An 11,554-nucleotide genomic window follows, 5' to 3' on the forward strand; every position below is an offset into this window, starting at 1 on the left:
GATGATCGGCCTGTTTGGGTTTGGAGCAGAAGCCAGAGGGAAGAAAGACGGGACAGGCCGGCCCGTGGGGAGGGCCTCTGCCAAGCTGAGGGTCTCTGCAGTGGACTCCAGGACAAAGGGACCAGCTGGGACCCCGCTCCATTGGTACATAAGGTCGCAAAGAGCGAGCTTTAGAATGAAAGCTGGGTGCCTTAACCCCGGTTAGCTTAACACATCACCTCGTCATCACATCACCCACTACGCCCAGCCGACCGCGACTCCCAGGGACCCTGTCATGGCGGAGAACTGCCCATAGGGCTTCCAAGGCTGTCATCTTTGAGGAGGCAGCCTGGCCCATCTTTCTCCCACGGAGAGGCTGGTGGGTGCGCACTGCCAACCTTCCAGTGAGCAGCCCAGGGCTGCGCCACCAGTACTCTTTGTTGTCACATTACCTTGTTTTGAAACCAAACTTCCTAAAGCAAAGGAAATGGGCAGGAAACTGTCTTACCTCAGCGTCAGCTGAGAGGGTGCCGACTGGTGGCTAATTCTCACGCTGACCATTTCAGTCAAGGGAGTAGTTACTATTGGAGAGCGGTCAGCACATGGTCGAAGCCCGGGCTCTGCGGGGCAGGCTCAGGCTGCCTCCACCGCATACGCAGCTCTGTGCTTGGAATCAAGGCCTGGCAACTGGGGCCTTACAAGTCAGAGAGCCACACCACGGGGGACATCTGCAGGTCTAGGGGCGGGGGGACAGGAGCCCTGGGGGTGCAGTTTGGGGGCACAGCCGGGCGAGGGACCCAGAGGACAGAGTGAAGGGAAGGCCTGAAGGCAGGGTGAGTTTCCATCTTCGAGGGGCGAGAGCGTGACAGGCCGCGATCCCAGTACCTGCAGGACCTAGCTCTCCATGGGGCGCATTATCAGAGGCAACACTCACTCATCCTTGGGGCCTGCTTAGCTGACACATCGCTGTAAGGTGTGGAGAAAACGGCCAACATGGTGGGTGGGGACCCTGCCAGCCAGAAAGAACCCTGAAGCAGTGTTTCTCAAACGAGGGTGCTGAGGCTCTTCTTACACACAGAGATGGCTGCGTAGGTCTGGGATGGGCCTCGGAACCTGAGGATCAAGGCGAGAAGCGGTGCCCTGGAGACGTGATCCAATGCGAGATGCATCTGGTGGCTTCTGGTGACTTCTGAGAACAGCTGTGCAGCATTCTCTAGCTCCTTTTTTCACTTTCTTAAAACCTTTCCCACTGACCGACTTTGAAATGTGACCCAACCTTATATTCATGATTTTTTTCTCATGTTTCTCTTTTCCCCAGTTATTAATTCCATAAATACTGAACTGCTGAGGACAGGTAGTTTCAAGTCGTATACAAGAAACAGGAGTCTCTGACCTTTTAGAAACCTGTGATTTATGTCACCTTCTTGAGCCTCGCTCTGTGTTAGAAGATAGTGTTTGACTGTAAGGGAGTTTTCAGTGGGTGAGAGAGAAGCCTGCATAGATGAAGCTACATGAAGACCTACTATGCATCCCTGAGACAAACAGTCCTTTTCTCTCTCGTTTTCATCTAATTCCAGAAAAAAAAATTCTTACTTGAATCCAAAGCAAAACTGCCATTGAGTCGGATCCAACTCATAGCAACCCATCCTTGGGTTTCCGAGGCAGTATCACTACAGAAGTAGGATTGCCCAACCTTCCTTCTGAGAAGTGGCTGGTGGGTTTGAACCCCCAGCCTTCTGGTTAGCAGTGAGATCCTTTAGGCGCTGCGCCACCAGAGCTCCCCTTGCTTCATTAGAAGGCACCAAAGAACACATTTAGTGCTACTTGAAAAGGTTCACTCGCCACCTTGTGGACAACACAGAAAACAACATCTAAAAAATACTAGGCCACTTTTTGTACAAACTACTGGCTGAAAAAAGCCCCAGCAGGGTGGATTCCGAAACCAAACCAAAAAGCTTTCCTAAACCCCAAGCACCACGGCCACTATTTGGTAGACTAAGAAGGATGGACCTTAGAGACTTCCAGAATGTCTACAGCAGCAGCTCAAACTGACACCTGGAATTCACACATCTCCTAACAGGTGACTTCTTTGAAAGGAGCAGTATTTGTTTCCAGATATTTAAGGAACCAGTCACTTTCAGCATCCGTTGCTTTAATTTTATGCTCCCTGAATTCCCATCCTGCTCGGATAACCATTCCTCCCTAACACCTTTTTGAGGTTACAAGGGCATGGGGAACACACAAAATTTACAGCGATGTTTCTCAGGGGCTCCCAGGAATGTTATCCAGTGCTTCTGTCCTTACACTGCGGAAGACAGGAGAGTCGGAACAGAACTTCACCCTGAGCACATCACTGAAATGACCAGGAAGAAAATAAAGTGAAAAAGAACCGCAGAAAAAGTGAAGCAAAACCAGGCCAGAGAAACCCAGGCAGATTTGTTTATTTGTCATCATTTCACTGGTGGCAAGGCAGTGAAAACGCAGGCCCACAGAGGCTCAGGTGTTCTGCTTTATTACACGCCAAAGCACACATACAACAATTACAACACCAAATGACAAACATGCTGAATATTGTCAGGATTTCTAAGCGTACTCCTTACATAAATAACTGTTGTCAACACTGCTTCTCTGCCGTCCTACAGACAATTCCACTACGGGCTCTGTATTTCCATGGAATTGCTCAGGGGAATCATCATAAAGGAACGTGGGCCAGAGCACATCCGTACTCGGAAGGCAGGACCTCTGTGGCTTTCTGGAAACTGACTAAGAGGTCCGAGAAGCGCCACAAGCCCTCTTCCTTTTCGCAATCTCAGGACCAGTGACACCTCTCCCCAAACGCCCTGTTATCAGCCGCTCCACCCCCTCACATTGGCTATGGGCCTTCAGCCTGTTCAGTCACTAAAGGCTCGGGAAAGTCTGCAAACCTGAGCAGTCACAGTGGATACGCTGCACCGTGCAGCTCCGCTTAACACTGTCTTACAACTTTACCCATTTACCGATTCTGAGCCTGAAGAGTTTCTTCCTACACTCTCTATAAATACTTTTGGGGGCTTTGTTGGTTTAAATACAGTGAGTATGTAAACAACTCCCTGGAAATGAGGCACTTTACAAAATACAGACACTCATGTCACTAGACTACCAAGACACTCAGTGGCTTTGATCTGATGAAGTGAGAGTTCATGACTGAACTCCTCCGCTGTCCACCTGAAACAAGATTCTCATCTGTGCAGCTGGTGCAGTAAGTTGTGGCAGGGGTGTGTGTCAGCAATGATGAGATCAATCATTGTGCTTATATACCGTCTGTAATAAACCCAACTTTAAAAAACGAAACACTGTCCATTAAGAGCTCTGGGCCAACGGCAACGATGCTGGTTACAATACAGGATCAACCAGAGGCCAAACAGTAAATGGGCAAAAAGTGTCTTTCCCAGTATGTCTGTATCTTAACATACTGCCATTGCACTGTTCCCCACAGTAAACCACCCATAGCCATTAAGTGAGCGAGGGACAAACATAGGAGCATACGTGGCACCGTCTAGAGACTTCTCAGTCACGATGGTCTTCAGCTTAAGGATACCCGGGTTGAGGAAACACAGACCAGTCCACCCCGGGTCAGTCAAGATCACTGAGAGTGTCTGCAAGGACCCAGCCCTGGGAAAGGAAGTGACTCAGTCAGCCCGTTCGTCTTAACCCAGGGAGTCTCTGGGTTACAGCACGCCGGCAGAGGTGTGCCAACCAGGAAGCAGCGGGAAGAGTGACACAGCAGCCTGGCAGAGGAAGGCCCTCAGTGGGGAGCAGGCATGCAGGGCGGGCTCAGTGCTTGCAAGCAGACGTGCTGAGGGCCCACCGAAAGGCAAGGGAGGGCAGTGTGGCATTTTCCAGCTGCCCCACTGAGCACAACATCTGTGGCACATTCGAGGACCACGGCGAGGGACACCTGCGACACGTGCGTCTTTCCTTCACTTGGAAAGGTGTGGGATCCCAGTGTAAGAGCGGGCTTTCTCCAGCAGGAGAACCGAGAGGGCTAAAGAAGAGAAGAAGCATCCGGAAGGATCCGGAAATAAAGTCCTGGGAGAAAAGTTACCAAAAAAATCTCGTTCCCACTTCTTAGGACTGAATCCAGATTTTAAAAGGATCTCTTACCTACCCTTTTGACTATAAAAGCATCTTGTCCTGATATGCCACCAAGTTCTAAAGTGCCTTTCATGACATTTACTACTGTGTGGAAGAGTTTGAAGAATATTATATATCTTGAAATAAAAAATGTCAAGTTTTCATTTGCCCTAAGGAGAGAAAATAAAAATGACTAGAAATACATGTATAAAAAAACAAGTAGCACAGTTGTTTAAAGGGATCAGATTAACCACAGTCATTAGTATATACTGTCCACCAAGAAGGAGCCACCCAACGTTCTTACAGATATTCACAAACACCAACAGAAAGCTCACAGCACAGCCGGACAACCACGGGCAGTGGGCACCGTTCACTGCAATCCAACAGGCAGCATGTCCAAGAGCCAGGCAGCCCTAGGGCCAGATACCGAACACTTACCCATTAACTTGATTCATGGTACCCCCCATCCTGAAGCGTCCCCTGAAGTCCTCGCCCCAGCCCCCTAGAAGGAGGGGCTGTTAATTCCTGTTCTTGCACACTACAGAGACCAGCATTTTTAATTAAGGACATCAGGACCCGGGTCTCAAGTCTGTAAGTTAATAACTGTCACGTTCAGGCTGGTTCCAAGAGCTGTTACCCGCTTACAGGCCCTTCGTTTACGAATCCTGGACGACGGTTTCCCTGGGGCTCTTCTTTGGAGAAGTCATCCATTCCAGAAAATCTACCGTGTCAACCGTTTCACTCTTCCCCTCCTCAATCATTAGCAACAATCAGCTGGAGCCCGCTGACTTGTCAAGTAGAAAACCTGTGTGAATTACTTTACCATCATTTCAGAGAACTCAACATGGGCCCGCACCCACCACTTCTACAGGAGAACTGTCTGCAAGGGGGAAGGTGGGGAAGCAATGATCCCACCACCGTGTGCAAAGCTCCAGCAGTCGACCCCGAAAGGACTTCAATGGCCGCTCTACTCGCCATCCCGAGGCAGAGGGGAAGATTCTCTCAGGGGAGAAGGGTCAGAGGTGTGCCTGACGTTTATGGAAAAGCAGGGCCACAGGGGAGGGGTGGCCAAGACCTCCCACTATGTCCAAAAGCTGGGATGCTAAGTGTGGCAGATGTACAACCATTCGATCTCCTGAGGTGCATGCGGATGCTGGGAGGCGGACCCCCATCTGATCTGTGTAGGTGCCTGCTCTTTGAGAATTTACTTGACTCGTGGCCTGGACAGTTGTGCCTGTGCTCCTTAGCAGGTCACCCGCTTTGGTCATTTTTACCGACAGGGCTCTTGCCTGCTTAGGGCTGTGACCGCAGAGAAAGGCTTAGAAGGCCTCTCTCTCTGATGGTCACCCTGCTGGGGTCAGCGGGTGGGGTGGCGGATAAACAACCCGTCAAGAACTTCACTGCCAGTCATCACAGAGTCGGTCAAATTCACAGTATCATCACTGCGGAGCGCTCTGACATGCAAGCCCCGGGGGGCCTTGTGATCACCGCTGCCAATGTCATTTGAAATGACAGGAGCCTCGCTTTGCCCCGCTGGTCTTGGGCTTTTTCTCGCCGGCTGAACTGGTGCGACTGCCGTTATCCGCACTTCCCTTTTTCTTGAGATCTGTGTGCACGGGGCTCCTGGGGGCCTTCCAGGGGTCCGTGGAGTCCAGAATCAGGGCTGAGGATCTGGGCGCTTGGAGGCTGCCAGGGGTGCGGACCTTGCTGTCGCTGCTGTCGCCGCGGGCCAGTTCTGGCCGCTGCAGCCTGGTGCCCCCACTTGTCCTTTTTCTCTTCTCCTCCTTTCTTGTTTCCAGGGCCTGCTTCTTGGGACACAACCTGCTGCTGCCTGGCCCATCCACAGGTCTCGCCGAAGTCTGAAACGGGATGTACGACAGACGGGCATCTTCATAGTGCCCATCTTGCTTCCGTGAAGGGCCCGGCCGTGACACCCCTTCCTGGTGAGGTAGTGGCTTGGGCAGAGCAGCAGCCATGAGCTTACTTCTCCCGGGGCTTTTCAGAGCCCGGAAGGTTCTGGGGGCAGCTGGTGGCTTTGCTTTGGTCCCCTTCGCTCTCTCAGTCTGCACAGTCTGAATCTGCAGCCACTCCAGCTGAACGAGGCGGCCGATGAAGTGTCCAAGGAGGCCCCCTACTCGCGGCACGGCGTCCACCCTGCCCTCTGCGTGCAGAAGCTCGGCCATCTTCTGTAGGTCCCAGGAGTTAAAGGGGGGTGGGAGAAAATCGGGGTAGCAGTAGTCGGGCTTCACGGGGCCTTGATCTGGGGAATGATGGACGTAGGCTGGATCCACCTCCTCGGCTCTCAGGCGAAGATCCGGAGGGGTGAGTGGTGAAGGGTCGATGGGCACTCTCTCTGAGTCGGAGAGGTCGCTGGCACTGTCCTCGTCGGCATCCTCACCCAGAATGGTCATGGACTGAAAGTCCAGGAACAGCCGGTTCCCTGGGGCCCCCTGACACCTGGGACCCAGCCGACTCTTTACAGGCTTTGCCTCCAGGTAAAAGCTTTCTTTAGCTTTACCCCCTGCCTGCCGGGGGCCGCCGACAAGGCTGCTTTTCAGCTGGGAAGAAATGCGGGGGACTTGGGACTGATCCTGCCTTTTTCCTGAAGAACTCTTGAAACGTTGTGCTTTATTCCCAGATGGCTCAGCATTCATGTTGCTATGAAAAACAACAGCATCATTAGGCCGTCACGTGACACACTGGCCTGGCTGTGGTTAAACAGCCAGACGAGGAGGAACCCCCAGCTGCATCGGTCAGGCGGCGCTGTGGGGGTGGGGGTGTCAGGTGCTGTCAAGTCCATCTGGACTCAACCAACCCCATGTGACAGAGTGGAACGGCGGACCGGGTTTGTAGACCGTCATCTGTAAGGAGGCAGGTCACCAGGTCTTCCTGCCATGGAGCTACTGGGTGGGTTCAAACCACCAACCTTTTGGTTAGCAGCCAAGTGCTTAAGCACTGCACCATCAGGGCTCCTCTGTCAGCTACTACTAGACCCGTTGTCATGAGTCGATTCTGACACAGTGACCCCGACACACTGCCGTCGAGTCAGATCCGACTCACAGCGAGCCCCCCTTGGGTCTCCAAGGCAGTATCTCTACAGAAGTAGATTGACCAACCTTCCTTCCAAGGAGTGGCTGGTGGGTTTGAACTGGCAGCCTTCTCGTTAGCAGTCAAGTGCCTTAGGCACTGCGCCACCAGAGCTCCCTCCCAACTTAGGCATTAAAAACCTTACAGCCTCCAAACTCGTCTGGAGGATAAATCATTTTACAGACAATTTTTACATGTAATTCGACGTAGCAAATGTGGTATAACACATATGTACCCAGTGTGAACACATGACTCTATTTTACATCACATATTAACATTTCAGAGAACTACAAACACTTCTCAGTGTGTTATCATTTGAGGGCAATTGTGTACACTGGAAAAAACATTCGATTAGAAAACAATACATCACAGAATTCTCACTCAGTTCTGTTCACGACCTTGTGTGCTGTGGATTCTGACTTCTAGAGACCCTCTAGGACAGAGGAGACCTGCCACATATGGTTTCCCAGGCTGAAATCTTCAAGAGAGCAAGTTACCAGGGCGTTTTTCCCACAGAGCCTCTGAGCAGGTTTGAACCACGACCTTTCGGTTAGCAGCCGAGGACTTTAACTGTTGTGCCACCAGGGCTCCTAGCTGTTAATGACTAACACTGTTTAATAACACTGTTAACAAGGAAACTGTACAGATCTCTTTTTTGTGCCCACTTTAAATTACATGTGAGTAAGACGGGCACTGCAAGGTCTACAGAATGCAATCAGCAGTTTGTTGTTGTTGTTGTTGTTGTTATGTGACGTTGAGTCGGACCCGACTCATAGCGACCCCTCCTTGGGTTTCCAAGGCGGCATCACTACAGCACTAGATTGCCCAACCTTCCTTCCGAGGAGTGGCTGGTGGGTTTGAACCTCCAGCCTTCTGCTTAGCAGTCAAATGCCTTAGGGACTACGCTATCAGAGCTCCTAGTTGGTAATTAGGATTATGAAACTGCACCACTATCCTGAGGTACTAAGATGTTAACATTCAGAAGGGCAGTATATACATTTCCACCTTAACCCCAAAGCTACAGTGCTTTCAGATAGAATGCGTCCTGGGAAAACTGTGTTGAAAAGGGTGGAAATGAAATCATATGGTGCCTTATGTCACAATAAACCAAACCCACTATTAAGTCGATTCGGACTCATAGTGACCCTCATAGGGTTTCTGAGGCGGTTAAATCTTTACAGAAGTAGATTGCCCGGTCTTCCTTCTGGAGTCAAAATGCCTCAGGCACTGCGCTACCAGAGCACCTTATAGGAATGAAAAAAATAGGGCTGATATTGCCTTGAGAGTGGCAGGTAAGTGGAATTAACAAATACTGTGTACATTATGAGTTGGAATCGATTCGATGGCAGTGGGTGGGTGTGTACAGACACACACACACAAAAAGCCGTATCCATTAATTCCATTTACCTGCCATTTACAAGGTAAAATCAACCCCATTTTTTTCACTCGCATTGTGTTATCACAAGGACAAAGATGTGGCAGTGTGCTTTCATAAAGGGTGCCGCCTTGGAAACGCTATGGGGCAGGCAGTTCTACCGCCCTACAGGGTCGCTAAGAGCGAGAATCTGCCTGGCGGCAGCAGGCTACAACCACTCTCATGCGTGTTCCTAGAGTAGCACCTTACTCTTTCTGGAGTCTTGTCCTCTCCACAGCGGAGCTGCACAACTGTTAGAACGTTTGTTGACAGCCCTCTGCAACACGCATCCGTAAAGGTTAATTATTATCAGCTGCCTGGTTATACAAACAGAAACGAACGTGGGAAGGAAACCTAGCCCAGGATGCAGGTTCCGCTAATATGATCAGAAACATGATGTCCGGAATCTTCACCAACCAGCAGTCTTTAAAGCTATCTCCCTGCTCACGTTTGCCAGTCACCTCAATGTTCTTTATCCACACACAAACATGTTTCCCCAACCACACACAAGCGCGACCGGAGAACGGAGGTCACCTGTCCTCTGCAAGATAAAGCTATTGCATGAAAGAAACATTTACCTGCTGCTCTGATGAAATTCCCTCACCCTACTCCCTTTCTTGAAAAAAGCACGTGGCCGGTCATCATCTAGGGTTTGGGGGATGCTCTGAAAAACACATTTGTGGTCATGAGTACTGTGCTAACGCCCACCCCCAAAACAAACAAACAAAAAGCAGAACAAATCTAGCCAGTGCCTCCGTCAAAGCTCCCATCACCTTTTCTGCAGTGCCCGGAATACTCTTGCTCAATCTCCTGGAGATGGTGACAGCCGAGGAAGTGAAGTCTTTCCTCCCCTTAGGTCTGGAAAGGACGCCTCGCTGCCGGAAAGAAGCAACGGAGCACCGCCAAGTCAGTGTCGGCCACAAATGGTCCCACTCACCAGTGTCCACTTGGTTTTTCACTCGACTCTTAATACTTGTGAAGTATGGAAACGGGGCGGGGGGAGGCAGCTGTTGCCTTGTGTTTATAGTGAAGGCTTTTTCCCTTGTCTGGCTTTCAAGGCTGCTATTACATCAAACACTATAAACACTGCCTCTTTCTCCCTCGCTCTGTCGCTCTCCCGCTCTCACTCTGTGTGTGTGCGGTTGCACTCTTTCTCTGTGTGTGTATGTGTGCGGTTATACTCTTTGTGTGTGTGCATGTGTGCAGTTGCACTTTCTCTGTGTGCATGTGTGCGGTTGCACTCTGTGTGTGTGTGCAGTTGTCATTTCCTGTACAGCAGATTCCGACTCGCGCCACCCCATGTGTATAGTGCAGAACTTAATGAGGTTTTCAAGGCTGGGACCTTTTGGAAGTAGAGTGCCAGGACTTACTTCTGAGGCGCCCCAGGTGGTGTGAACCACCAACCTTTAGGTTTTAGTACTTGAGCACTTAACCGTCTGCACCAGCAAGAGATACGGACATAGCTTTATGGATGATCTCTCTGCAAAGAACCCACTGAAGATGGATGTGAGGCTAAGCAGGGGCAGCTGTCACTCCCAAGTGCCCCCGCCCAATCCTTCGTTCACTCAGCAACTTATTCCCGCCACCAGGGACTGTGTGCGTGTCTCCCTCCCGAGGAACTTCCCTCCTCCCGCCTTCCCCATCACATCCATCCATTGAGAGGACCTACACACTAACCTACACGGTGTGTTAGGGAGCATGATCTCATCGACACACACTGTAGCCATTCGGGTAATTTTGAGTGGTCTGGTGACAGTGCCCTGCCCTAGAGTGAAGACCCCTCTCTCCCTCCTGCAATACGCCCTGCCCCAGTAACAGAATGCAGACGGGAGGGGCACTGAAGATTTATACCTTCTTCCCGAGACCTTCCTGTCCCTTCTCCAGTGAGCATGTAAGCCTTTTAGTCAGGCTCTCAGTCACCAAGGGACACCCCATCAACCTGCTGCACTAAGTTTAGAAGTCTGAAGAGTTTCTTCACCCATCCTGTGCAGGTTTCACTGCTCTGGCCCTCTCTTTGTTCTGTCCTTCTGGGCAGTAAAAAGAAGACTTCTGCACAACGTTCTCCCCCCACAAGGCTCTCTGAAAACCGTTTGCATCTTGCCCCCCCATCATTTCACCCACCAGGCTTTAAACCAAACGCTAGTTCCATTTGTGTGCACAAGTTGCAGGGGGGAGGAAAAGGGACAAATGCCTTAAGGGTGCAGGAAGCAAGCTCCCAGTCTCCCTGGTGGTTCAGACTACAAAGAAGCCACAAGTCCGGGCTTCGGGTACATTAACGCCCTGAGCCCTGGAGCCTGACTCAGCGCAGCTGCACTGTTTGTCAGGGGGCATAAATTATGCCCCCAAATCTTCCTCGCTGGCACCGCCTGAGACCAACAGAAGCAGCGCCTGCACTTCCCCACACTCAAAGGAACTGGTTGCCCATTTGCAGCAGCAAAGCATTGTGGGTGCAGTGTGGACATAACGCTTCTTTCTGCAGCCAGGCTCTGCAGGTCGGGCCGAAGGTCCAGGTTGCAGCCAATACGTCCACTGAGCTCACTAACCTGGACACCTGGATGCTTAACCTAGATGGGCCCCCAAGAGCGAGCTGCTGGTCCATTCCCCACCCCCACCTCCAGCCCTCCTAAGCCCAGAATTCAAGAAGCCACAGCATGCATCTGTCCTTGGCCTTCATCTGGGCAGCTGCGACCTAGGATCTGTGGGTGCCCACCCCAGCAGACGCATACTAACGCTGACCAGACCTGCCGCGCCCGCGCAGAGGACGCGTGACGAGCCGCGCGCCTTCCTCCTGCAGCCCCAGCCCAAGCCAGCTTGCGGCGGGGCGCGCAGGGCTCCCTGGCAGCTCTGGGGCCCGCTCCCCCCCTCCGCTCGCGTCACGAGGGGCGGAGCGCGCCGGGAGGTGGCGCTGGTCAAGTGCAACCCTGCAAGTTGCGCGGCGGCGGAGGGCGGGGCACTCTGAGC

At 51.7% G+C, this 11,554-nt stretch overlaps 1 protein-coding gene across 1 annotated transcript; it reads right to left on the reverse strand.

Moving 5' to 3' along the window:
• Positions 1-5,591: 5,591 nt before the first annotated feature.
• FAM217B (family with sequence similarity 217 member B) lies at positions 5,592-11,283 on the reverse strand. Its single transcript, XM_007951514.2, is given in 5 exon segments — positions 5,592-6,750; positions 9,172-9,257; positions 9,367-9,410; positions 9,413-9,476; positions 11,248-11,283. Coding segments are annotated over 5 exon segments (1,356 nt in total). The 5' UTR covers positions 11,251-11,283.
• Positions 11,284-11,554: the final 271 nt, after the last annotated feature.

Source organism: Orycteropus afer, unplaced genomic scaffold (assembly GCF_000298275.1).
Source record: "Orycteropus afer afer isolate SDZICR_OR568_19922 unplaced genomic scaffold, OryAfe1.0 scaffold00295, whole genome shotgun sequence".
Classification (NCBI taxonomy): domain Eukaryota; kingdom Metazoa; phylum Chordata; class Mammalia; order Tubulidentata; family Orycteropodidae; genus Orycteropus; species Orycteropus afer.